Below are 23114 nucleotides of genomic sequence, written 5' to 3'. Positions count from 1 at the left end.
CCTCAGAAGCTCCCGTGCTCTCTTGTTTTCTGAGCAGTTTCTGTACATAATCCAGATGCTGCTGGTATTGTGAGGGACAGTTTTGGGTCAGGGTTTGACAAATCCTACTGATCTCACTCTCAGCTGGGTTGATTCATCCTACTGAGGTTGAAAACTTGCCAGATGATTTCCACAGCACCCATGCTCTGAGAGGGCATTGTGTTGTGGTCAGCCCAGGCAGCTGTGGTGGGTGAGCAGTGTCATTGTTACGGGTCAACTCAGGAGGGACAACCAAGCTGTCTCCATGGGAAGGTGTCCCCAGCTGCTCTCTGCTCTTCCTCCTATTCAGGGCAGTTTGATAAAATGAAATCACCCTTTGAATGGGACATCGTGACACGGGGGCTTGTTGCCATGACAATTGAAGGCTTTGTTGGCTTCTTCATCACCATCATGTGCCAGTACAATTTCTTCCGGAAGCCCCAGTGAGTGTGGCACAGGGCAGGGATATTGGGGCAAAGATTTGCCATTGGGATCCTTGAGCTTCGGGCTGCTCTTCTGACAGTGTTGAGTGGAAGCTGCCCAGTCCTGTCAGGGGTGCAGCTCCTGCTCCCACATTCTCTCCTATCTCTGCCCCCTCCCACAGGTGCCTGCCTGTCTCCACCAAACCCATTGAGGATGACATTGATGTGGCCAATGAGAGGCATCGGGTCCTGCGTGGTGACGCTGACAATGACATGCTAAAGATCGAGAACCTGACGAAGGTGGGGGCTGCATCAGGCTGCAAGGAGACTCCAGGGACCAGCCCAGCCCAGGGATGTGGGTGGGACAGTGGGTCCAGGTGGCTGCTGGTGGGCTGAGTCCCCATCCCCTTCCCTGCCAGGTGTACAAGTCCCGCAAGATTGGGCGCATCCTGGCTGTGGACCGGCTGTGTGTGGGTGTGCGCCCGGGGGAGTGCTTTGGGCTGCTGGGCGTCAACGGTGCGGGCAAGACCACAACATTCAAGATGCTGACAGGGGATGAAAGCACCACAGGTGGAGAGGCCTTCATTAATGGACACAGGTAAGGGGAGCCTGCCGGCTGCCTGCTTTCCTGAGGATGGGATGGGGTCTGCTTGGAGGGCTCCCACGATAAAGCAGCATGAGTAAACTTGTGTGTCCCAGTGGGACTCTGCAGCCTTGTGTCTTCCTGGGTGACCATCAACCTGGGATGTGGGTCAAGAGACAGTGGCCCTGTGCTGAGGCTGCCCAGTGGGGTTTTACCTGGGGGAAGATGCTCCAGTGTAAAGGCATGTGAAAGGGGGCTTAGCAGTAGTCCTCACAAAAATAATTCCTTCTTCCCACAAACCCTCAATCCTCTCCCACAGCATCCTGAAGGAGCTCCTGCAGGTCCAGCAGAGCTTGGGCTACTGCCCCCAGTTTGATGCGCTCTTTGATGAGCTGACGGCCCAGGAGCACCTGGAGCTGTACACCCGCCTGCGTGGCATCCCCTGGAAGGATGAGGAGCGGGTAAGGCTCTGGGCAAGCAGTTGGCAGCATCCAAGGGCTCGTGCTGTGCCACAGGGATGGCTTCTCACTGGACAGCAGCGGCAGCCTGAGCCAGTGCTCCTGCTCTTGTGGCAGTGCCACCCTAGTATGCTCAGTGTGCCCACATAGGCTGCCAGGGCCAGGCACATACATTCACAGGTCCTCACCAGTGCTCACGGCTGTGCCAGGAGCTGACATGGGGCTTCCCTGACTGGCACATGGCTAGTAGTCCCCTCAGCAGCTGATGTGCCAGGAAGCCCAACCCCTGCCTGCTCTGCCAGCCCTGTAGCCTTGGCAGGATGACAGCAGTCCCCCATGCCTTGCAGGTGGTCAAGTGGGCACTGAAGAAGCTGGAGTTGACCAAGTATGCAGACAAGCCTGCCAGCACCTACAGTGGGGGGAACAAGAGGAAGCTATCCACAGCCATCGCACTCATTGGATACCCAGCCTTCATCTTCCTGGTGCGCCCTGAGGGTAGAAAAATGACTCCGGGTGGGAGGTGCCCACCCCCTGCTTCACCACACACCATGCATCTCCTGGAGTGTGGGATGGTGGCCTGAGCTGGACGCAGGCCAGGAAAGGCGTGGCAGGGTCTGTCCCAGGTCTGGCATGTCTGAAGGTGCTGTCTATCCCCCAGGATGAGCCAACCACAGGGATGGACCCCAAGGCACGGCGCTTCCTCTGGAACCTCATCCTGGATGTCATCAAAACGGGTCGCTCCGTGGTGCTCACATCTCACAGGTCCAGAGGGGTTCTGTCCCCATGATGCCTCCAAGCACCTGGGGTGCTCTGTGGGAAGGAGAGGGCTCCCCAGCATTTGGTTCCCCTGTCCCTGGCATGAGGAGCATGGGGAGCCTGGGACACCCTCTGTTGCCTTCTCTCATCCCTGGTGGTGGGGCCACAGCACTTGGGTGATGGCCTGGGAGGCCCAGCTCTCCACCTACCCCCACCATAGCCCTGGCATTGTCCTCTGATGCCCTCCACTGAACCCTCCTTTGTCACCCCAGCATGGAGGAATGTGAGGCCCTCTGCACCCGCTTGGCCATCATGGTGAATGGGCGGCTCAAGTGTCTCGGCAGCATTCAGCACCTGAAGAACAGGTAAGAGCCTGGCAGGAGCTCAGAATGCCTGCATGGCACCCAGCAACCTGTGTGTGCTACTGGGCAGGAGGGGGCTGGATCCCCATGCTTGGGTGACAGTGTGGCATCCATGACAAGATACCAGCCCTCTGTGTGGGTGCTGCTTTAGAGGTGGGCAGGGAATGGGGTCACTGAAGTGCCCTGCCCTGGTGTTCAGTAGTGGCTGCATGAGAGCATCGTCCCCTTCCATAGGGTCATGGGGGTGCGGATGAGGGGACAGGTTCTCATTCGGTGCCTTGTTCCTGTGCAGGTTCGGTGATGGCTACATGATCACAGTGCGCACCAAGTCCAGCCTCAATATCAAGGAGGTGGTGAGGTTCTTCAACCGTAATTTCCCTGAGGCTGTCCTCAAGGTGAGCTGCCTATGGTGGCCATGCTGTCCCCTGACAGCCCCCACTTCAGGGCACAAGCAGCCTTCATCCTGCATGGGGTGATGGGAGGGAATCTGGGAATGAGGGCTCAGTGCCTCCTTGGTGATCACCCCCCAGGAGCGTCATCACACCAAGGCCCAGTACCAGCTGAAGTCGGACCAGATCTCACTGGCACAGGTCTTCAGCAAGATGGAACAGGTGGTGGATGTGCTGGGCATTGAAGACTACTCTGTCAGCCAAACCACTCTGGACAATGTAAGACCGGAGACAGCATGGGCAGCTGGATGCTTGTCCCACCTGCATCCAGGAGTGCCAAAGTGCCATGCAGGATCTGCCTTTGGGGCAGGGATTTGAGCTAGATGGGGAACATGGTAGCAGCCACTGCATGACAGGATGCCCTGGGTCCCGACCTGGCAAGCGTGGGGTGGAGGTGCTTGCAAATACCTGAGTCTCCTGCCCCTTCCTCTTCAGGTGTTTGTGAATTTTGCCAAGAAGCAAAGTGACAACCTGGAGCAGCAGGAGACCAGCCCCAACAGTGTCCTGCAGTCACCCCTGGAGCATGTGCTGAGCCTGCTGCGCCCCCGCACCGCACCCACTGAGCTGCGGGCCCTCGTGGTGGAGGAGCAGGAGGACCTAGAGACCGACGATGAAGGCCTCATCAGCTTTGAGGAGGAGAGGGTGAGAGGTTGTCCCCAGATTTGGGTGTTCCTGGTCCCACCCATATCTTTGCCACAGGCCCTGGGACTGGGTGCTGTGACACCACAGAGGTGACACAATAGAGTGGCTGGGTCTGGGAGGGGTAAGGGCTCTCTGCTCTGCCACCTGTGCCAGACTTTGGCCCTGGGCATGCTGGCTAAGTGGGCAGCCCCTGAGCCCTGCCTCTCCCTTCTCAGGCTCAGCTCTCCTTCAACACGGACACTCTGTGCTGAGACTCTGGCGACAACCATCTTGTCAAGCCACCAAACCCTTTTGGCCTCTCCTCTCCCTTTGCCCCGTGGAGCGGAGTTGCCACAGCTGTAGCCACATGCCAGGGAGGACACAGTGGGTACAGCAATGCCCAGAGGGACCTCGGAAGCCACCACTGGGGTGACTTTTGTCCCCTTCAGCTCCACCGGAGCATCACCGTGTGGTGCTGGGGGCATGGTCCTCAACATGCCATGGATGAAGACCGTGAAGGAAAAGACGGTGCCAGCACTGCTAGCCCCACTCACTTTGGAGCACACAGGCCTGTGAGTGGTGGCTTTGGACACCCATGTTGCACTCACTCTGTGGACCCTTGGCTGTGGGTACCTTCCCAGGCCTGGCCCCGTGGAGCTAGAAGAAGGATGGCTGCTTCCACATCACCCCTGGCTGATGCTGCCCTGGGCACCACTGGGGCAGGTGCTCTGGTCCTTCATCCATAACCGATTTCTGCGACCAGTGGGATGTCACTGGGAGTCTTGGCCTCACTAGTACATCCTGCCCACCCTGGGGTCTGTTTGCCCTGGCCCTGCCTGGCCTTGGGTACTGGCTTCGTCTCCAGGCAGCAGTGCTGTTGCAGAGGCACGTGGTGGGCAGAGGGTTATTTCACAGGGTATTTCACATGCTGGCACCAGCTGTTTCTCCCCTCTGCCCCATATAATGTCCCTCACCCTCAAGTCTCTGATCCTGCTTTCTGCCTGTCCTCACCATTTGTTTCCCCTATCACAGGGCATTGCTGCAGCTCTGCCACCTTTCTGCTGTGTCCCCTTCCACTTCGCTTTTGCCCTGACACTTGTTCCTCAGTGTCCAGCCCTGTACAAGGAACCAGCTGCACTAGATTCTTATTGTTGGGTCACTGGTGGTACTGGGAGAGTGGTTGCAGCACCCCAGGTTGGCTTTGGAAGTTGGTGGTGGGGTGGCCTTAAGGTAGGAGGTTGGGACAGTCCGGGTGGGTGCCGGCAGCCTGGCAGTTGTGCCTGGGGTGGTGGGGAGGGAAGGATGGACTGCAGTAGTGGGACTGGCAATGTCACTGGCCAGCAGCAGGCACCCCCTCTGTCAGCAGTGCCCCTCCTTTTTGCAGAGGGTCCTGCTGCCTTGTCACCCACCGGGACTATGGCTGATGTCTGCAGCTCTCAACAAGTTGCAGCTGTGCCCAGAGGTGGGCCTGTGATGCTGACCCCGCCCCCACCACTGCTGGGTGCCACAGTCTTTGGCAACACCCCAGGGTGGCTATGCACCTTCCTGGGGAGCAGCCATGGTCTGTCTGCCCTGTGTGCTCTGATGCTCTCTCTGCCTCCCTGGCACAGGCTTGGCTGACGGGCCTGAGCAGCATTAGGCACCTCAGCTGGCTGCTATAGGAGGTGGGGAGAGGCTGGCTCTGGCCCCATTTGGGCACAGGAACAGGGCCTGACCTCAACTGTCCCTTTGCCCTCTGGTCCTATCAGGCTGATATGCCACCTGTTACGGACTGTAATCTAATATACAGTATTTTCAATAGGGGGAAAACGGGGGAAGAAGCTCTATTTTCAGATTTTTCAGACTTTTTTTTTTTTTATGGCATATGGGAAACTGGCTGGATCTGGGATGGGTTGGAGGGCACAGGGGCGCAGCCCCCACCAGTGTGCCCCTGCCCCCGAGCTGGCCACACTCTGCCTTCCCCAGGGGATGCTAGGGGACAAGCCGGCTCAAAGTTTACCCTTTGCCATCAGGGAGAGGGGATAGTGTCATCTCTGAGTCCTCAGCTGTCACCTTGGTGGCACCCTGGGGCACCCCAGGGTGGGCAGTGCTGTTGTGCTCTGGGCTTTATCCTTGGCCCATACCTGCCACACTACACTCTTGTTCCAGGTTACTGCACCCCAGTCACAGTGTCTTCTCTGTCCACCCAGTCTTCCCCCTGCCACTGTGCTGTCATCCGCATGGCTTCTGAGGGTCAGTGGAGGTCCCCATACAGCCTGGGTGGCCATGGTGGCCTGCCTGCCATGGGCTTAGTGCTGCCTGGGCACAGTCGCTGTGCTACAGTCAGTCCAAGGGTGGTAGGTAGCTACCAGTCCAAAGAAGGTAGCACCCCAGGGCAGGGGTGGCTGTTGCCTTAACACTGTTCACTTCATTGAGTTCACCCCGCTTCCAGCCTTGCCTCTCCCTCCACGTCCTTGGCCACCAGCCGCAGGCATGGTGCCAGTGCCATGCTAAGCCCCTGGTGTGGGGCCTCTGGGGGTGGGGACGTCTTGGAGCTGCCTGTATATTGCTACCAAACAAAAAGATGAAATGTGAAAATAATGATCGTTTTAAATAAAAATAACTAAATCCATTGAGGCTGTGTAGTTGGGCATGGGAGGAATGGCAGGGCTGGCTGCCTGGGAAGGCCTGGGCTGAGGAGGAGAGTGGTAGTGCCCAGGGTGGGGGTGCAGGATCCTGCTGGGGGCAGGGAGTGCTGGGGCACAACACAGGTTTGTGCCCAGTGCTTGTCATCATTCAAGCAGGGTTGGGTGGCTGGGGGTACAGGCAGGAGTGGCAGCAGCTGGCAGTGCCACCAGCTGCACTTACTGGCCTGGGGTTGGCAGCAACCACGGTGGCGGGGCCCCATGACGGGGTGTCCCATCTGTGCCATGGGGCCAGGCGTGGGTGGGAACGGGTGCACCCTGAGGAGGAATGTGGGCTGGGAGGGGCGGTGGTTTCAGCTGGGGCACTCAGAATGCAGCCAGCAGTGCAGCAGCAGCCACCACGCAGCATGGCCGAAAAACCCCAAATCCAGCTCTTTATCAAGGTAAGGGGGGGTCCTCAGATAAATGCCCCAGGCCACTGGTAGCCCTGGCAACAACCCTGGTAGTGCTGTGGTGGGGTGACTGGGCTGCCCATGCCCACTGCAGTACCCAGGTGTGGGGCACTGGGCAGGCAGGGGGGCAGATAGTGGCAGCTGGTCAGGCACCGTGTAGGCAATGAGGCTGACAACAGGCAGTGGGGCAGGGCAGATGCACAGTGGGGCACAGGCGGGGGGCAGCAGGCAGGTGGGGAGATAGGCAGCAGGCAGTATAGGCAGTGGGCAGCTCGAGCTCTTTTCCAGGGCATGATGCTTGCTGCTTCCCTCCCTGCAGGCACAGGAGCTGTGGGGGCTAAACCTGGGGAGGCTGGACCAGGTTCCCCCCAAAGGCAGGGCCTCACAGGCCAGCACCGCAGCATCTGCCTGCACCTGCCAGGCCCTTCCTAGCTACAGCCTAGCCAGGGCAGTCTGCCTGGCTGTGCAGGCCAGGACAGGGCTCACCTGGGATTGTGGCTGGGGTTGACAGGGCCACCAGTATCTGTGTCACCTTCCTCTGGCACATCTCTGCTGGTGGACTGTCCCCTGCCACCCCTGCTGCCACTACTGCTCTCAAGCCCTTGTCCCACTGGCACTGTGAGGCTGCCGCAGCCGGGAGGTCCTTGTCCCCAGAGGGTGCCATGGCCAGCACCTGCTGTGCCATGTGGCTGCTCTGGGGTGTGGCACTGAGGCTCTGGGAGCAGGCAGGGGCCGGGAGCTGGCACCTTGCCTGGCATAGCAGGTGCCACAGACAGGTGCACAGCTTTCCAGATTGGGCTGGGGCATATGCCTTAGCATCTTCACCCTGTGTCCTCTGGGGCAGACCCCACTGAAGCCATGCCACGGTGAAAGGGCAGCTGAGCTCTCCCTCTGTGCCCACAGGCAAGCGAAGACGGGGAGAGCATAGGACACTGCCCCTTCTGCCAGCGGCTCTTCATGATGCTGCTGCTCAAAGGGGTGCCCTTCACCCTCACCACTGTGGACGTGAAGAGGTGAGTGGTGGCCCCCTCCCAAGGGGTGCCAGCCCTGGGGCCAGGATCATGTGCAGGGTGAGGGGTTGGTAGGTCCCCAACACTTTGGGAAGGGATGTGAAGGGTGGGCACTATGGGATGCATGGAGCTTTTTGTACCTCCCCAGGTGACCACTGGTACTTGGGGGAGGTTGGGAGGTATTTCCTTGGGCACACACTGAGGCAGATGGGGCCTGAGGGCACCACCTTGTGCACCAGCCCACCAGAACTCCCTTTGCTTGAGACACTTGCACAGTATGGACACACACACACACACACACACACACTGTGCCCTGCAGAACCCTGGACATGCCAGGCATCAGTGGTGTACCCATCTCCCATAGGGCACTGGATGTGCTGAAGGACTTCGCACCAGGTGCCCAGCTGCCCGTCCTCCTCTACAACGGCGAGCCCAAGACCGACACCATCACCACTGAGGAGTTCCTGGAGGACCAGCTGGGCCCCCCCATGTCAGTGGCTGGTGCTGCCTTGAAAGGAGGAAGGGGCCCCCCCAAAGAAGGGCAGGACAAGCTGAGGGATGAGGAGGCTGACAGCACATGAGCCTGTCAGCCTCTGGTACCTGCCTCAGCTGTGCCCATGTCCCCATAGGTGCCCCAGTCTGGTCCCACAGTACCCGGAGTCAAGCCTGGCTGGGAACGACATTTTCCACAAATTCTCTGCTTTCATCAAGAACCCGGTACCTGCCCAGGACAAGGGTGAGCAGCGGGTGGGGGAGCACCCCATGCAACCTCTGGGTGCCACACCCCAAAGCTTAGCCTGGTCACACTGAGCTTTCCCAGTCCCCCCACCAGTTCAGTCAGGTCTGTCTAGGTACTGCCCTCTCCACACGGGCCAGTGTGACTACGCCAGGTCTCTGTGGGAGGGCAGAGGCAGGTGCCAGCCTGAGCCAGGTGGGAAGAGGCTGACAGGTGCTGCCTGGACACCTGGGCTGGGCTGGCAGGAGGCCACAGCAGAGCAGGGGCCCCATGCCCGCAAGCAGGGCTGTACTGTGACCTGGCCACCCTCCCTGCAGCATTGCAGCGGAGCCTGCTGCGGGCCTTGCTGAAGCTGGATGAGTACCTGAGCACCCCTCTGGAGCACGAGCTGGCCCAGGACCCCCACCTCCGGGCCTCCCAGCGCCATTTCCTTGACGGAGACCGCCTCACGCTGGCTGACTGCAACCTGCTGCCGAAGCTCAACATTGTTCAGGTAAGCCATGGGCATCCCAGTACCATGCTCTTCTCCTTTCCCTGGCATCCCTATGTCCTCACTCTCCTCTTGGTACCTACAGCAAGCCCCTGCTCCTTTCCCAGTTGGTCTCTCAGTTCTGTGGCCCGCAGCATCCCTTTCCCCAGGAGCCCTGCCCAACACCATGCCTTCCCACAGATCCCACTCCTCTCTGCATCCCGAGTGCCAGCCCTCCACTGTGCTGTCCATGAATGTCTCTGTCTCCCTCCCACCCTTCCCAACTGGTGCCTGCCCTGGTGGTAGAGCCCTCCTTGGCATAGTGTCAGACAAGTCTCCCCTGTTTGTACCTCCAGGTCGTGTGCCAGCACTACCGCCACTTTGGGATCCCCAAGGATCTGCAGGGTGTGTGGCGGTACCTCAACAGTGCCAGTGAAACCAAGGAATTCCAATACACCTGCCCCAATAGCCAAGAGATTATACAAGCCTATCGTTCCGTGGTCCGGGCACCGCAGTGAGCCGGGCACGTGCCCTGGTGGGTGCGGGGCCAAGGCTGGAGTCAGGCAGGAGGTCAGTGCCCACCCTGCCCCTGCCTGCAGGGGCTCAGGAGAGCTGTGCCCCTTGCACCCAAATTCCCTCCACTGGCACACAGGTTCTGGCAGCAATCTGCAGTACACTCAGCTCCTCTTGTGCCACCCACCCTTCCTCACAACCAGGACAAGCTCTGTGGCTCCTTGAGCATGACGATGAGGGCAAGGGGGCACAGCCACAGGCACCATCGGTGCCATAGCTGTGCCCAGCTGAGGGCAGGGGCAGAGTTCGGGACAACAAGCTGCCCTGCAGCCACTTGTACAGGCAGGCACACTGTGCCACCCACCTGGGCAGCAGGCACCACAGGGTACCCTCACACCTGCACCAGGTGAGGGGATCTGGCACAGCCATAGAGACCTAGGAACAGAGATGGAGGGGGATAGCATAGGCAATGGGCACAGGTCAGCACCCTCACTATTAGGAAGCTCTCAATAGACTTGGGGGTTGTGAAGCAGGGAAAGCCCAAGCTAAGCTTCAGAGTTCCTGGAAATCAATAAAAGCTTTGCAAGTAAGACCAGTGTGAGTCTGGAGTGACCACCCCATCAGCTCCTCCCTCACAAGGCTTTGTATTGACATCCTCATCCTCTCCCAGTGCCCAGCAATGCAGAATCCACCCTCCCAACTCTCCAGAGAGGTTGGCCAGGTTCTAACCACATCCGTCAGCCCACTTGCAAAAAGCTGGCAGAGAAGGGAACTTCTCTGAGGCCCGGACATCTGGGTTCAGCTGAAACAGGCCCAAAGCTTCCTGAGAACAGGAGAGGCAGAATGGACAGACACACCCAGAGAGACCAGCTGGCTAAAAACATCTTTACTGGCAAGAAGCAAAGTACAGATAATCTTTCCATTCCACGGCATCAAAGCTCCATCCAAACTCCACCAGTTTATGGTAAGTGAAGTCAGGAGCTAGTCCCTGCCAGCAGGGAAGAGCTGCTGGCAGGGACTAGCTAGCTGTCCCCTCTGCTCCAACTGCTCCCCCCAAAGGGGAAAGCTAAGGGGTGGCTGCCAGGTACCGCTGCCTCTGTTGTCAAGGAGCTCAGCAGGTCCGGAACACCTCCTTGTTCAGACACAGGGGTCCATAGGGCTGTCATCAAGGCACAGGACAGCAGCCATCAGGAGTCCTCAAAATGGCGCCTTCTTGCTGGAAGGAAATGGAGGAAACATCAGTCACGAGCCCCAAGCCCTGCTGCTACATAACTTCAAAGCACAGCCCGCGGGGTGCCCAATGAGCAGCATCCAGCCCCAGCACTGACCTTTTGAAACCAGGGTTAATGAGAGACTCTCCTGGTAGCTTCCTTTTGGCTGGCAAAGCTGAGCCAGAAGCCTTACTCTTCCTAGGGCTCGGGTCTGCCTCGGTCAGGAACAGGCAGGGCACAAGTTACAGGTTACCCAGGAGCTCTGGCAGCCCTGCCAGTCCCTCCGCGGCCAGAGGGAGCCTCCAAGAGCCCAGCCTGGCAGAACCAGCAGACACAGAGGGCAAGAAAGGGCCAGACAAGGCCTCTTCTCCCAAAAGGAGCCATGAATCCATCACAGCCTCCAGTCTGGAAGCACAGCAAAGCCTGCCCTCCTTCTGAGGCTGGCAATGTCCAGCCTTTGACCTGACCATCCCTGAGACACCCTGAGAGCCACCACACTAAGCCCTGCCCCTGCTCTGCCTGGAAGAGCACCAGGACAACAGGTGGCTGCCAGCAGCCACAGCCGAGGGTATCTCCAGAGTATCCCGGAGAGCACATGGATACAGGACCAGCAGCCTCCAGGAGGGAGAAGACAAAAGATTGCAGGAGCAGGGCAGGTGCCCCAGGCAGTGCCTACCTGGCAGGAAGAGCTGCTGACTCTGGGCAGTGTTTTTCTCAGGGCTGCAGGAAGATGCTAATGCCTCCACTGCTACTGAGATGGGAGCTAGAGCCAAAGCTTGTGACAACGCCCCCCAGTTCTGCATGCAGCACTTCAAGCCTCCCTAGCGAGCGAGCTCCACAGCCAAACTGAGCCCCATTCTCCTCTCAGCACTTCCATCCAGACTGCTGCTGCTCCAAAATCTCTCCAGACTCCTCCAACAAAGATCTGTAAGGTGACTCCCACATTCAGGATGCTAGTGTGGTGCTGGCCGTGAGGACAAGGGCTGTGTTTCCACATAGAGACAGACTACTGTATCCTCTGGGCCCAGGCAGGGTCTCTTCTGCCTGTGGAGGTCTGGTGCAGACCCTGGCCAGCTTTGAGAATGGGCCAGCCTGAACAGGGAAGTGACGGGCAGCAGCTCTTCTACCGGCCTACTGGGACCGGTGAGAAGAAACTACCTGGGGTGAAGCCCTCTCCTGCTGCAGCTGAACTGGGACACCCAGGGCACTTCAGGTGGGGATGACGATCCCATGAAGGTGGCAGGAGCGGCTAGTCCTCCCCTCTTCTAAAAGCCACCTCGGACCTTCCAGGCGCCTCTCCAGGCTCTCGATGCAGCCGGCCATGCCGAAGACCAGCGCCTGCAGCCGGCTGCGCGCGTCGGCGGCAGGCAGCGGGGCGAGGGCCCGGGCCGGGCACTGCGGCTGCTCTGGGAGTCGGAGCGGGGCCGAACCCGGGCCCCGGCTCAGCGCGGCAGCCCCGTGAGCAAGGGCGGCCCTGCGGGGAGCGAGGGTGAGGGGAGCGGGAGAGAGGGGGGCACCGGGCGAGCTGGGGGAGCCCAGGCGCGAGGGTGCCCGCAGCGAGGGAGGTCGCAGGGCAGTGGCACCCACCTGAGCATCGCACCGAGCTCCTCCGGCGGGCACCGCTGCAGGGGGAGAGGAGGAGGAGAGCGCGTCCAACACGGCCTAGCCTGGGTCCAGATCCATCCCTGCCCCACCGGCACCCCGGGTCTCAGCCCTGGGCTCTCCCGCCGCCCCCCGTTTCCCCCCGGTACATACACAGCCGAGCGCCGAGCAGCCACCGAGCTCCCCGGCCCAGACCTCCATCGCGTCGGTCACACTGCGGGAGGAAGCACCTCAGGCCAGGGCTGCTCGACCCCCGCCCGGCCCCGTGCCCGCCTCCCACCTGCTCCTTCTCCCGCCCCGCTCTCACTAGACGGTGCCGCCGGGTCCGCAGTAGCAGAGGAATCGGCCTGTCCCGGTTCGGAGCACACGAAACGGCCCGGCCAGTTCCGCCATGGCCGCGGCGGAAGGGGTGGGTCTTGCTCGGGGCCGAGCCCGGCGGCCTCGCCATGGTGAACCTGGGCGTGCGGCGGGTGGAGGATGAAGTGGCCGCCAAGCACCCGGTGCGCCCCGCGGGGGACGGGCTGGGGGGCCTGGGAGTGCGGGCGGGCTGGGGATGAAGGGCTGGGGATGAGGGGGCTGGGGATGAGGGGGCTGGGGATGAGGGGGCTGGGGATGAGGGAGCTGGGTGGGCCTCCGGCCCTGCGCTGACGCCTCCCCGCAGGCGCTGCAGCAGTACGCGGCCTGCCAGTCTCACGCCTTCATGAAGGGCATCGGCACCTTCCTGGCAGGTACGGGCCGGTCCAGCCACCCCGGCATTCCCCGGGCTGTCCTTGGTCGCTCCCCGGGGGCAGCGGGGACGTCCCGGCCGTGTCTGGTAACCCTGGTCCCGGTCTCGGCAGGCAGCGGGGCCGCCTTCGTGGTGCAGAAGATGGCGCGGCAGAAGCTGCCGTACAGCCCGCAGTGGAGCCTGCTGTTGGCTGCGGGTAAGTGCCCAGCCCGAGCGGTACAGAGGGGTGTTTGCCATTGTTGTGGAGCCTCGTCTCTGGCTCCAGCCACCTCCCTGTGCCCCGGTCCCCAGGGCTCAGGAGGGTTCGCGGCAGCAGGTGCTGTCCCCACCGTGGTGCTCCTGGCACTCCCAGGAGCACCTCGGCCGCCCTAGCTGCAGGGTCCCTCGGAAGCTACGTGGTAACCAGAGCTGAGACGCAGAAATGCTCCAACTTCTGGATTTATCTGGAGACGGGCAAGTCCCTACAAGAGCTTGCTGTGACTGGTGGGGTATCTCAGCCTGCAGGTATAGTCATATCGTCCTACCACTTTGCCTGAGCTTCTTGTGCCTTGTTCTTCCCTGCTGCAATCATTACTTTGCTGTTCCTGTCTTGTAATTTATCTGGTGGCCGTGTCATTGCCAAAATCTCATTATTAAGTCCCACACTGGCACCCTGTAGCCAAGGGGTGTAGCAGGAGCACTCATGGTGGGTGGAGCTCCTTACCTGGATTCATGCCTCCCCTGTCCCTCTGTGGACCTGGCACAGTGGGTTCCTGAGCAGGGCTGGTGATGTGGGTTGGGTGTACTTGCTGCTGCCTTCTGCCCTGCATATTTTGGGTATTCGTGAAAGCCAACACAAAAGGCTCATTTGCTGGAAGAGGAAGGAGAAGGTAAGGGATGGAGAGAGCAACTGAGGTTTGGAGGGATTTGCTGCTCAGTAGGGTGGGTGGAATTGGAGGGGCATCAAGACAGATAGCTGCTGCTGGACAATTCTTGTTGCTGCTTGCTGCTTTCTCCTATACATACCCTGAGCTTCTAAAGCTAGGCCGACTTGAAGAGACTTTACATGCTTCTCCAAGGCTCTGTGGTTCTTTGCCCATGCTTGGCAAACTCACCAGGGTAGTTGGAGGTCCAGGGAACTTGTACTTTGTTGTTGCAGAAAACCTCACTAGTGCAGAGGACAGGGACGGCGCTGCAACACTGGTGAGGAGGAACGGGTACGGTGATGTGGTGGAGTAGCCAGCAGAGCATAGCCTGCCATGCCCATGTCCTTCACCCTCTCCTGCCTGTCCAAGCTGACGCTGCCCATCACACTGCCCGCCATGAGGGTGGTGGGCTTGGTGACACTTCTGAAAAGCTCAGAGGACTTGATCCTGCAAGAGAGAGCGTGGTGGAGGCACCTCAGGGATTGCTGCCTGCCCCATGGCCTCTGCACATTGCACTGGGCGTACAATAAAAGTTCAGAGCTGAATGCACTCGTTGTGGATGAGGTGAAGGGAAGAGCAGGTGGTGAATGTCAGTCTGAGGCAACCTCTGCAGTGAATGTTTGAGCAGAGAGCTCTGGTCCCTCTGTGGTGATAGCAGTCACAGTCACCACTTGTATTGCTCTGAGACTGCAGGCGCAGACAGGTCTTGGCTGAGTTGTGAGGGCAGAGCTGTTGCTGTGTCACCTGTGTTTTCTGAGTCCAGCCAGTCCCCATGTCCCTTCCACAACAGCAGCAAGGCTTTTCATACCTACATGAACAGACCTGAACTGAGTCCCACAGCTGGGTGGCCTCTGGGGTGTCCCCTTGCCCTGCAACAGAGGTGACCATGTGCCCAGGGTCCCTCTCTGCAGTGCTCACCTGTCACTGGCTAGTCCCAGATTGCCCATCCAGATCCATAACTACTTGGCAAGGTAATGGTACTTTTTCGAATCCCATGCACACAGTGGAGCATGTTGGGTTTTTCCATGTCAGACTCCAAATTGTGACTAGGTAAATTGTCTGCTCTTGGTGGACATCCAGCTCTGATTCAGCTGCAGCTGAGTTTCTTAGAAGAAAAAACCCAGCCTGAATTCTGGGAGCTGCCCAGGTTCTTAGAGCAGTGTTTCAACTTCAGGAACCAGAAGTGCCTTCTCCGTGGGAGAGACAGGCCCTGAACGTCACCACAGGAGGGAGTCCCTGTGCTGAGGAGATGAGCCTGGGGAGGAAGCTGGGCTTGGAGGCTCATGGCATCCTCTGAACTGGAATCAGGTTTGCCCTGTGCAGAGAGATGGAGAGCAGCCAGTGTTAAACCATGACACAGTGGAAGAGCTGAAAGTAAAGTGCTGCAGGGAGCAGGTGTGTTAAATCAAGCATGGCATTCCAGGAGTTCAGCTGGAGCAGGGTGGATGGGAAGTGAGCAAACGCATAGAGCAGAATTGGTGCTGCCAGCAGGAGCAAAGAGGTTGGTGAGAAACTGCAGCTCCCTACAGCCACTCCTTTCTAGTGTTTGTGGAACGTGCAGGGCAGGGAGAGGCTTCCCAAAGGATTGGAGGGCTGGGACCAGTCCCATGCAGCTGCTGAGCACTGTGACGTATATCCTGAGCTGCCAGTGACTGCAGCAGCAAATGTGAGCTGCTTTGCTGCCACCCTTGAGCACCAGCACTGGGCCCTGGCAGTGGAGGCTGCTGGCAGGTTGTTTTGCTGGGGACTGGCAGTGAGGGACAGCTTGAGCTGCCTGCTCCTGGCTTTGGGGTGACTGCACCTCCAGCACTGGGGAAGCATGAGCTTTGTGACTGTGGCTGACTGGAGCTCCTCCACCTCCAGGTGGGCCTGGGTCTGGACTGAGGTTTTTAGCCCACCTTGGTCTATTTGAGGTCATCTCCAGGCTGGTAGAGTGCACAGAGCTGTGACAGTGTCTCAGCACTGGACAGGCTGCAAGGGATGAGATGTTCGGGCAGAGCCTGACCAGTAGATGTGTCCCATAGGACAGCCAGGCTGAACTGCCTGTTGCTGATCACAAGCCACTGAGCCATAGCAGTGGTTACAAAGGTTTATTTCAGATTATTAAAAAAATCAAACAAAACCAAACCTTCTTCATATTTGTACATCCCTGTTCTTACTCAATTGGCAATGAAGGTGCATCCTCCTCGTTGCCTGGTGTGGGGTGATGCTAGGCTCAAATCCCAGTGCAGAGCAAAGCTCCACAGTGCAGGAGCTCATTGGCTCTGTGCCAGCATGGCCATGCAGCACAGAGCTACAGGAACTAGGGTGTGCAGGAGTCTCTGGCTGTGGCAAAGACAAGTCTGGCATAGAAACCACAGGGATAGTGAAGACATCATGTCTGGTTGTTGAAGTGGGACCTGGAAGCTGCCATCTTCCCACATCTGGTTGTTGCTAGGTCCATACCCAAAGCTGAGGCCAATGGCCAAGGAAAAGACCTTGCCTTCAGGAAGGTCAGTGGGGTTTGTACATCAGCCAGGAAGACAATGTGAGCTTTGGGTGATGCCCAGAGCTCCTGAGAAGGCTCCAGGGACAGGCTAGCAAAGTTGGCTATAAGGACTAGTGTAAGTAATATTCCCCATTCATACACATACACATGAAAATTAATGAAAATTAATCCTGTTGTTGCTTGGGCTCATTGGTCCAGTTCAGCTCAGCTCTGGTGGCAAAAATATATCTTAGCTCTGAATGTCCTATTTCCAAGCCTGCTCCAGAGTGCATCCCTGAGTAGTGCTGGGAAACATTTAAGCTCTTCTCCCACAGGACCACTGATCCTCTTCTGTCCTTCCTTTCCCGCAGCTTGAGGGCAAGGGGAGGGCAAAAGGACACAGATACCCTTCTGGGATGGTGTCAGGTTTTGGAGGAGGACATTGAGTGCTTGCCACATCCCAAGCATTCAGACCATGGAGCCTCCAGCAGGTAGGATGGTGCTGGTCCTGCAGATATGGCTCACCCTGTCCCTGCCATCAGATTATGCTGGACTTGCTGTGCCGGAGCAGGCAGATGGCAGTCACCAGGGATGTCAGGGTGGTGACCACGAAGAGCAGGATGAGGATGACCCAGTAATTGTACAGCATGCTTTTGTGGGAGGAGGGCTTCTCTGCCGGGATCATGTTAGTGAGGTTCAGCATGTAGCCCAGGGCCCAGCCAATAGAGGTTTCTCCTGCCTGTGGAAACAGCATGGCATGGTCACCATCCAGCCAGCCCAGCTGCATGGGCCTCAGGAGACCATAGAATCATGGAATCACTGAAGTTAGAAAAGATAACTAAGATCATGGAGTCCAACTAGTAATGCCAGCACTGCCAAGGCCATGATTAAACCATGTCCCCAAGTGCCACATCTGCACATGTTCCAAATCGCTCCAGGGATGGTAACTACCCTGTCCGTGGGCAGCCAGTTCCAATGCTTGCCCACTTTTCATGAAGTAATTTTTCTTTAAATATAACTGAAACTTCCCCTGGCACAATCTGAGGCCATTTCCTTGTCCTTTGACATGTTACTTGTGAGAAGAGACCAACCCCCACCTGACTACAACCTGCTGTCAGGGTGTTGTAGAGGGTGAGAAGGTCCCCCTTGAGCTTTCTTTTCTCCAGGCTGAGTCACCCCAGCTCTCTCAGCTGCTCCTCGTAAGACTTGTGCTACAGAACCTTCTGGGACAGCTTCAGTGTCAGCCCAAGGGAGAAGAGTGTGGGGAGCCCACAGCCCCCTCGAGCCTCTGCTTGCCCACAGGTGCAGCCAGCTCAGATCATTTGTTTCCATCTCCTAGGAGATCCCTCCAAAAACTGAGAGTTCCATCCTGCTCCTGTTCACTGAGATGTTCCTGGATTCTGCTTGGCTCTTTTTCCATGTGGGATCATCTCTGCTGCAGGGTTCTTTGGCCTAACTCCAAAGAGATCCCATGGGATGGGGATGTATTTTGGTGCTACCCACCTTCTTTTGGAAGGCAATGTTGGGGAAGGAGTGGTTGTTGAAGCTGTAGCCTTTAGTGGTGAGTAAATACACAAATGTGCTGACAGCGCAGTAATCTGGCAGCCTTTTCTCCAGCTTTGGGGCTTTCAGGAGCAGCTGGATGAGATGCACAGAGGGAAAGAGAAGAGGGGTCAAACCAGCAGTGGCCAGGCTTGTGTCTGTGTCTGAAACTCAGTGCGGTTACATCTGTGAGGCCAAGGCTACCCATACCCACCTTAGACCCCTCCCAGTCCCATGTAGGAGCCATCAATTGCCTTCCTCCTACTCCATTGGTGTGAGGAAACCCAGTGACCTCCAAGGGCTTGTCTGAAAGCCTAGGTGATACCCCACATGAAGCAGCCCCCTCCTTCCCATGATGTCCAAGGAGCCCACCTTACTCCAGCTGGTGGCACAGATGGTCTCTGCAGCATCCTTCAGGTCGCTGGGCAGGTGCACAGGTCTTCCCATCACGGTCTGTATGAAATCCACCGTGTAGAAGAAGGCAGAGAAGGCCTGATAGAGGGAAAGGTGCAGCTGTGAGACAGGCTAGGAGTAAACTCTCTGACCATGAGCAGACACTCTGGCCAGTGTGGTGGGCACCAACTACTGCTGTTGCAGAGCTGGGAGTCTGATTTTGTTGTGACATGATGCTGGGGAGCTGCCCAGCCAGCAGCCGGGTCTTATGCGACTTACAATGAAGTTTCCTGAAACCTTTGGCTGGAAAACACCATCAAAGGAGCAGTGAGAGAAGGAGCAGTTGGTGAAGTCAAAGAGCTTGCTGACATGCAGAGCACAGAGGTTCCCATTCCCAGTGCCGACCAAGGTAACAGTGGTGTTGAGAGCAAGGCTTGGCCTCTCCTTCAGTGTGCAGGGACTGTCATAGATGCTGCTCATCAACAGGCTCTTGTTGTAGCCCATAGGCCAGCAGGGATGTGAGACAGTTTCTTGGTAGCTCTCAGCCTGCCAGAGGAGGGACACATGGGGTGCATGAGCTGTGCATAGCACAGCTCCCCCAGAGCTTGAGCAGCCAGACACGGAGCAGTTGACAAAAGTATCTCAAAATGGCTTGGGGTGTCTTGGCTCTAGCCAAGGGCTGCATCATCTAATGGAGATAGTGGGAGAAAGCCCTGGGAACACAGGAGAGGGCTGGGGCAAAACCCAAGTTGGTAAAGGTGTGCAGCTGGTCCAGGGCTGAGGGACAGTGTAAAGACCGAGGTGAGGGGGCAGCTGTGGGGTCGTGATAGCCAGCATCCACATCAAGCATACACTGTACCTGGAGGAACTTGGAGAGCAGTCTCTTGAGGACCTGGTCCCTCCCATAGCAGAGAAAGCTGTGCGTGTACACTTTGTATGCCTGGCCATACAGCTTCAACATCACCTCGTTTCTGGGGTTTTCAATTGTGTCCATGGTTTCAAAGGTGATCTGCGTGGAAGCACCTCCAAAGTCCATGGCCCCCAGGGTCTTTTTCTGTGGCTGGATCCATTCTCCGAGCCATCCACGCTGAGCCAAGGAGGACAAGAGCAGGCATAAGCATATGATGAGCTGCCCAGCCACTACAGCCATCCCACTGGATGTCACTATATGCCCACCTTGATGAAGTTCTCCAGGAGATAGTTTGTAGTGACCCAGCCAAAGACCCCTTCCTCTTCCCCTGACAGGATCTTTGCTCCCCGGAAATCAAAGGGGTACATCTTCAGCGTGGCTGCTGCAGCTCTGAGGACAGCGTCCGACGCCTGTGGGTCCGCAATGCTGTGGGCCAAGTGAGAGGGCAGAGTGACAGACCTGTGCCACAGTGCTGCAGAGCCTTCCCTATCCTAACAGCCCTTGAGGGCCAGCACTGCCATAGCATGGTCCAGGAGAGAGGTGAGTACTTGCCTGGGTACTCATAGGCATGTCCCAAAAAACCACTAGCTAGTTCCCTTTGTCTCTGCTGGAGGAGGCAAGTAGCAGGAATGAAGTGTGCTCCTCCCTGCTTGGGACAATGAAATCCATCCTGCCTGGGCTGAGTGGGGGGAGCACAACTCCTCCCCTTGTGTGCTTTTTGAGGGGTGATTATTCTCACTATGTCCCATCAGGCTGGCAGTGGGTGCAAGGGGTTTTCCTCCTAGCATCCAAAAAGTCTGGATGGGTTGTCCTGGTGCTGGCCCCCCCACCAGCCCCCACTAGCACTGTGCTGGCTGTGCCCTGCAGAGCATATCCTGCTCTGAAAGGCATGACCACTTCTGCAGGGGACACAGCACGGGGCAGGTGGGTGGTGAAGAGCTTTCCCAGCGAAGAGGCAACACTTCAGCCATCCTTCACCACCTCCATCCCCACTGTGTGTGGCAAGCTGCCATGTCAGAGTGGCACAACAGGGCCCCCCTGAGCACTCACTTGAGTAGGCGCATGCCAGCCGTGGCACCCAGGTAAAGCGGGGTGCCCGTGTGCTTCTCCTTGGGTACATCTCTCAGGGCCTGGTTCAGGCAGTGCTCCAGGCTTGTCCCAGCTGCCAGAGGGTTTGAGCTGTAGCTGGAGATGCCAGGACCTGTGAAGGGGAAACAGAATTGCTCCCTGCTGGTGAGGGGATGATGCTCTGGGAAGATGCCTGGTGAGCAGCTTTCCCCCTTCCAGTCTGTCCAAAAGGCAGTTTTCTGTGGGCATGGAGCAATCCAGGGTCCAGCCACATCTCCTTGCCCACACTGCAACCCCTGCTGGCTGACAGTCTGGGAAAGGTTGATAAATGGAGAGTGAAAAACCAACCCTGGTTCCTCACTGGGCTAGGCAGGGAGCTGGATTGTTCCCTGGTGGTTCAGTACCTGCCAGGAAAATATTAATCACAAGCATGCACAGCTGCAAGCCTTGTGGGGAGTTGGGGGACGTTTTAGGAATAGAGTTGAACCCTTCAGAACACGTCACTACGCTGGTAAATACAGAGGGAGGCAGCTGGGCATGGCAGGGGCACTCACACCATGCTGCCCTGCACAAGGATACAACAGACACTGCCACCAACCCCCAGCCAGGGCGAGCCCTTACCCTCCACATCACACATGGTGTGCTCGCTGACCACCCCGGTGTCATTCTCCTTGTCTGCAGGCCACTTGTAGACGAACATGGCGGTGTGGGAGGACCCAGCATCCAGCACAATGCCGTACTGCAGGGGGAAGGCAGTGGGTCAGACCTGGAGGCTGAAGGTCCCCTGGCTGCTCCAGCCCTTACCAAGGGAAGGCACTGAGCTCAACACAGTCCATACTCCTACCCTGTCAGTGCCCAGCAGCTCCAGAGCATCATCTGTTGGAGGCAGATTTGCTCAGCCCAGCCAGGCACTGCTGGGCCCACACCTGCCCAAAGAGGGCACTGTCACTGGGAGTGGGATACTGGCCATTCTGGAATGCTATTTGGAACAGGGACTCTGGCTTTTTGGGTTAGGGGACCCCTTGAGTGCATCTCAGGGGGCTCTTCTTCCACTGCAGGCTACCATCACTCCCGGCTGCCTGCTGAGTCATGCTAGCCGGTCCCTGGGACTGGTGGTGGGGAGAGACACCTGAAATGCCTCCTTGGGATGCTCTTGGCCAAAGAAGGGCAGCAAGGCCTCTCATCCCTCCTTCCCTTGTATGGCTTGGCTATTCTCTGGCTATAAATAACCCAGCTCCTCCTGCTAAACAAGGTTACCCAGCTCCCAGGGATGGGACACCATACATGCTGCCTGCAGCACCCCTATGCGTACCCCTCTGCCTGGCCCCTGCTGCCCATGGTCTAGGGATTGCCCATGCTGGCCCCCACTGTGCCTCCTCAGGGCTGTGAGTATGGGGAAAAGCAAGGCAGGACCCAGCACCAACCCAGCTGAGCATCTCTGGGGTGAAGCCAGCTAAAGCTTAAACTTAAGTGTCTCTGTCTGCTCCTGCCCTGCTCAGACTCAATAGAGCCAAGGGCTGGAGCAGGCAGCTCCTCTCCCTGCCAGGCTCTGGAAGCCACCCCAGCCCTGCCTGCCTTGGGTGCCCCATGCTACCCCTGTCCCTATCACCTGGTTTTCACCAGCTCAGGCAACAGAAGTGTCAGGGACACCTGAGGTCCCCACTTTTAAGTAGACTCAATTACACCGTGAACCCATGGCCCTGCACCGGTGGTACCTCCTGCTCCCTCAGGGGACCATCTCACGTGGGTGACCCTCCCAGACTCGCCCAGTGATTTGCTCATGCTCTGGGCCAGAAGCTAAAAGCCAGCAGAGAATCCCCCTCTGTGGCCAGGCTGGAGCAGCGGAGTAGTTTCAGCTCCTGACAAACACTGCAGAGAGGAGGAAAGAGGCTGACAAGTCCCCCCAGCACCTCTCCCCAGCCTCCTGGGCTGGGTGCTGGGGTGAGTGCTCCGGGCCGGCTTAGAGGGCTCTCAACACCCTCTTTACCCAGCACATGGCACCCCAGTCCATTCTCACCAGAGCAACCTCTGCCTTGCCTCGCCTCCCTGGGGTCCCGCGGTCACCCCTGTGTCCCCAGGTGAGCAGTCACCGACCAAGCACAGAGGAGTCTGAGGAGGGTCCAGCCCCAGGGGACCCCATCAGTCCACCTCAGTGGTACATGTGCCCACACCCTGTTTTACCATGCAGATGGCTCTGGTTTGCTCACAAGGCACCACATTACCCCAAATATCACCTGGAGTGACAGTAGCAGGAGCAGGGTGACAAGGCTGTCCCCAACGGGAAAGCATCAATAGGTCACCCCCAAACCTGGGGCTGAGCACAGCCAAGACCCTAGGAGTAGACTCCAGCCCCGAGATGCTGTGGAGGGGCTGAAGTCCACAGAGAGGGACAAGGTTGGAGACAGGGATATCTACATGGTGGTAAGGGCTGAGAGATGCTGGAGTATGAAACAATAAGGATGACCTGCAGTGCCAGGGATACCTGGTGCCGCCCACCAGGAGTGCGGTCAGCCTGGGAGGGGGATGCTGGGGACGCCAGACTCACCCCATGGCAGGAAGGGACGTGGCGGTGTGGCTGGCTCTAGGATGAGCAGGAGGAGACCCACCACCAATGAAAGGGAGAAGGCCGGTTCCCGGGTTTCTTCCTGCTCTCAGCAGGGGTGGCTTGGCTGTGCCACACTTCCCATCTCCTGGAGAGCTGGTACCAGGATGTATTCATGGGGATACATTCCTGGGGTGGAGTTGCACATGTAGAGAGGTACACACATGTATGTGCACATGTGCATGCATGTATATGTGCATGTGGCCTACATGCT

The 23114-nt window shown here is 58.1% G+C and overlaps 5 protein-coding genes and 1 long non-coding RNA gene across 27 annotated transcripts in view; 4 read left to right on the top strand and 2 right to left on the bottom strand.

Moving 5' to 3' along the window:
- ABCA2 (ATP binding cassette subfamily A member 2) overlaps window positions 1-6280 on the top strand; it is a 33231-nt gene extending 26951 nt beyond the window's left edge. For 3 of the 5 annotated variants that reach the window (XM_030286909.4, XM_072936511.1, XM_030286906.4), the window contains exons 39-49: window positions 329-461; window positions 623-740; window positions 860-1038; window positions 1343-1484; window positions 1829-1963; window positions 2140-2243; window positions 2510-2602; window positions 2892-2994; window positions 3130-3267; window positions 3484-3690; window positions 3906-6280. In XM_030286909.4, coding sequence (XP_030142769.4) covers window positions 329-461; window positions 623-740; window positions 860-1038; window positions 1343-1484; window positions 1829-1963; window positions 2140-2243; window positions 2510-2602; window positions 2892-2994; window positions 3130-3267; window positions 3484-3690; window positions 3906-3941 — 1388 coding nt within the window. In that variant the 3' untranslated portion in view covers window positions 3942-6280. Of the gene's footprint in view, window positions 1-328; window positions 462-622; window positions 741-859; window positions 1039-1342; window positions 1485-1828; window positions 1964-2139; window positions 2244-2509; window positions 2603-2891; window positions 2995-3129; window positions 3268-3483; window positions 3691-3905 lie in introns of those variants that run through there. The other 2 variants (XM_072936514.1, XM_072936512.1) reach the window with 2 other exon arrangements.
- A 354-nt stretch (window positions 6281-6634) lies between these two features.
- Window positions 6635-10063, top strand: CLIC3 (chloride intracellular channel 3). 2 transcript variants are annotated; one of them, XM_030286699.4, is made up of 6 exons: window positions 6635-6736; window positions 7649-7758; window positions 8120-8245; window positions 8385-8491; window positions 8809-8984; window positions 9317-10063. In XM_030286699.4, exons 1-6 carry the CDS (start codon window positions 6665-6667, stop codon window positions 9476-9478), a joined length of 753 nt encoding a protein of 250 aa, XP_030142559.3. In that variant the 5' UTR covers window positions 6635-6664; the 3' UTR covers window positions 9479-10063. The 2 variants fall into 2 exon arrangements, with proteins under 2 accessions (XP_030142559.3, XP_030142560.3); XM_030286700.4 differs by lacking the exon at window positions 8120-8245.
- Window positions 10064-10344: 281 nt separating this feature from the next.
- On the bottom strand, window positions 10345-12733 carry PAXX (PAXX non-homologous end joining factor). 4 transcript variants are annotated; one of them, XM_072936742.1, is made up of 7 exons: window positions 12594-12730; window positions 12440-12500; window positions 12272-12306; window positions 11968-12158; window positions 11361-11432; window positions 10802-10895; window positions 10345-10689 (listed from the first exon to the last, which is right to left on the bottom strand). In XM_072936742.1, exons 1-7 carry the CDS (start codon window positions 12677-12679, stop codon window positions 10671-10673), a joined length of 558 nt encoding a protein of 185 aa, XP_072792843.1. In that variant the 5' UTR covers window positions 12680-12730; the 3' UTR covers window positions 10345-10670. The 4 variants fall into 4 exon arrangements, 1 of the variants encoding a protein (XP_072792843.1); XR_012058533.1 differs by lacking the exons at window positions 10802-10895; window positions 11361-11432 and having other exon boundaries at window positions 11843-12158; XR_012058534.1 differs by lacking the exons at window positions 10802-10895; window positions 11361-11432; window positions 11968-12158; window positions 12272-12306; window positions 12440-12500 and having other exon boundaries at window positions 12594-12733.
- The window catches only part of TMEM141 (transmembrane protein 141), a 26221-nt gene continuing 15663 nt past the window's right edge, over window positions 12557-23114 (top strand). For 2 of the 12 annotated variants that reach the window (XM_030286710.4, XM_030286711.4), the window contains exons 1-3: window positions 12653-12786; window positions 12948-13014; window positions 13126-13209. In XM_030286710.4, coding sequence (XP_030142570.1) covers window positions 12733-12786; window positions 12948-13014; window positions 13126-13209 — 205 coding nt within the window. In that variant the 5' untranslated portion in view covers window positions 12653-12732. Of the gene's footprint in view, window positions 12787-12947; window positions 13015-13125; window positions 13210-13304; window positions 13518-14151; window positions 14464-23114 lie in introns of those variants that run through there. The other 10 variants (XM_030286709.4, XM_030286707.4, XM_002191945.6 and 7 more) reach the window with 10 other exon arrangements.
- ENTPD2 (ectonucleoside triphosphate diphosphohydrolase 2) overlaps window positions 15994-23114 on the bottom strand; it is a 10848-nt gene continuing 3727 nt past the window's right edge. The window contains exons 2-9 of one of the 3 annotated variants that reach the window (XM_012578192.5): window positions 20920-21037; window positions 20281-20431; window positions 19497-19656; window positions 19180-19407; window positions 18600-18866; window positions 18300-18419; window positions 17889-18023; window positions 15994-17124 (exon numbers count right to left, since the gene is read on the bottom strand). In XM_012578192.5, the coding sequence (XP_012433646.2) occupies window positions 16924-17124; window positions 17889-18023; window positions 18300-18419; window positions 18600-18866; window positions 19180-19407; window positions 19497-19656; window positions 20281-20431; window positions 20920-21037 (1380 nt within the window). In that variant the 3' untranslated portion in view covers window positions 15994-16923. The remainder of the gene's footprint in view (window positions 17125-17888; window positions 18024-18299; window positions 18420-18599; window positions 18867-19179; window positions 19408-19496; window positions 19657-20280; window positions 20432-20919; window positions 21038-23114) is intronic. The other 2 variants (XM_072936738.1, XM_072936739.1) reach the window with 2 other exon arrangements.
- Window positions 19647-23114, top strand: part of LOC140685235 (uncharacterized) — a 7377-nt gene continuing 3909 nt past the window's right edge. Inside the window, exon 1 of the long non-coding RNA XR_012058536.1 lies at window positions 19647-19770. This is a non-coding gene — a long non-coding RNA (uncharacterized lncRNA). The remainder of the gene's footprint in view (window positions 19771-23114) is intronic.

Source organism: Taeniopygia guttata, chromosome 17 (assembly GCF_048771995.1).
Source record: "Taeniopygia guttata chromosome 17, bTaeGut7.mat, whole genome shotgun sequence".
Taxonomy (NCBI): domain Eukaryota; kingdom Metazoa; phylum Chordata; class Aves; order Passeriformes; family Estrildidae; genus Taeniopygia; species Taeniopygia guttata.
This window is presented reverse-complemented; position numbering and strand designations above follow the sequence as displayed.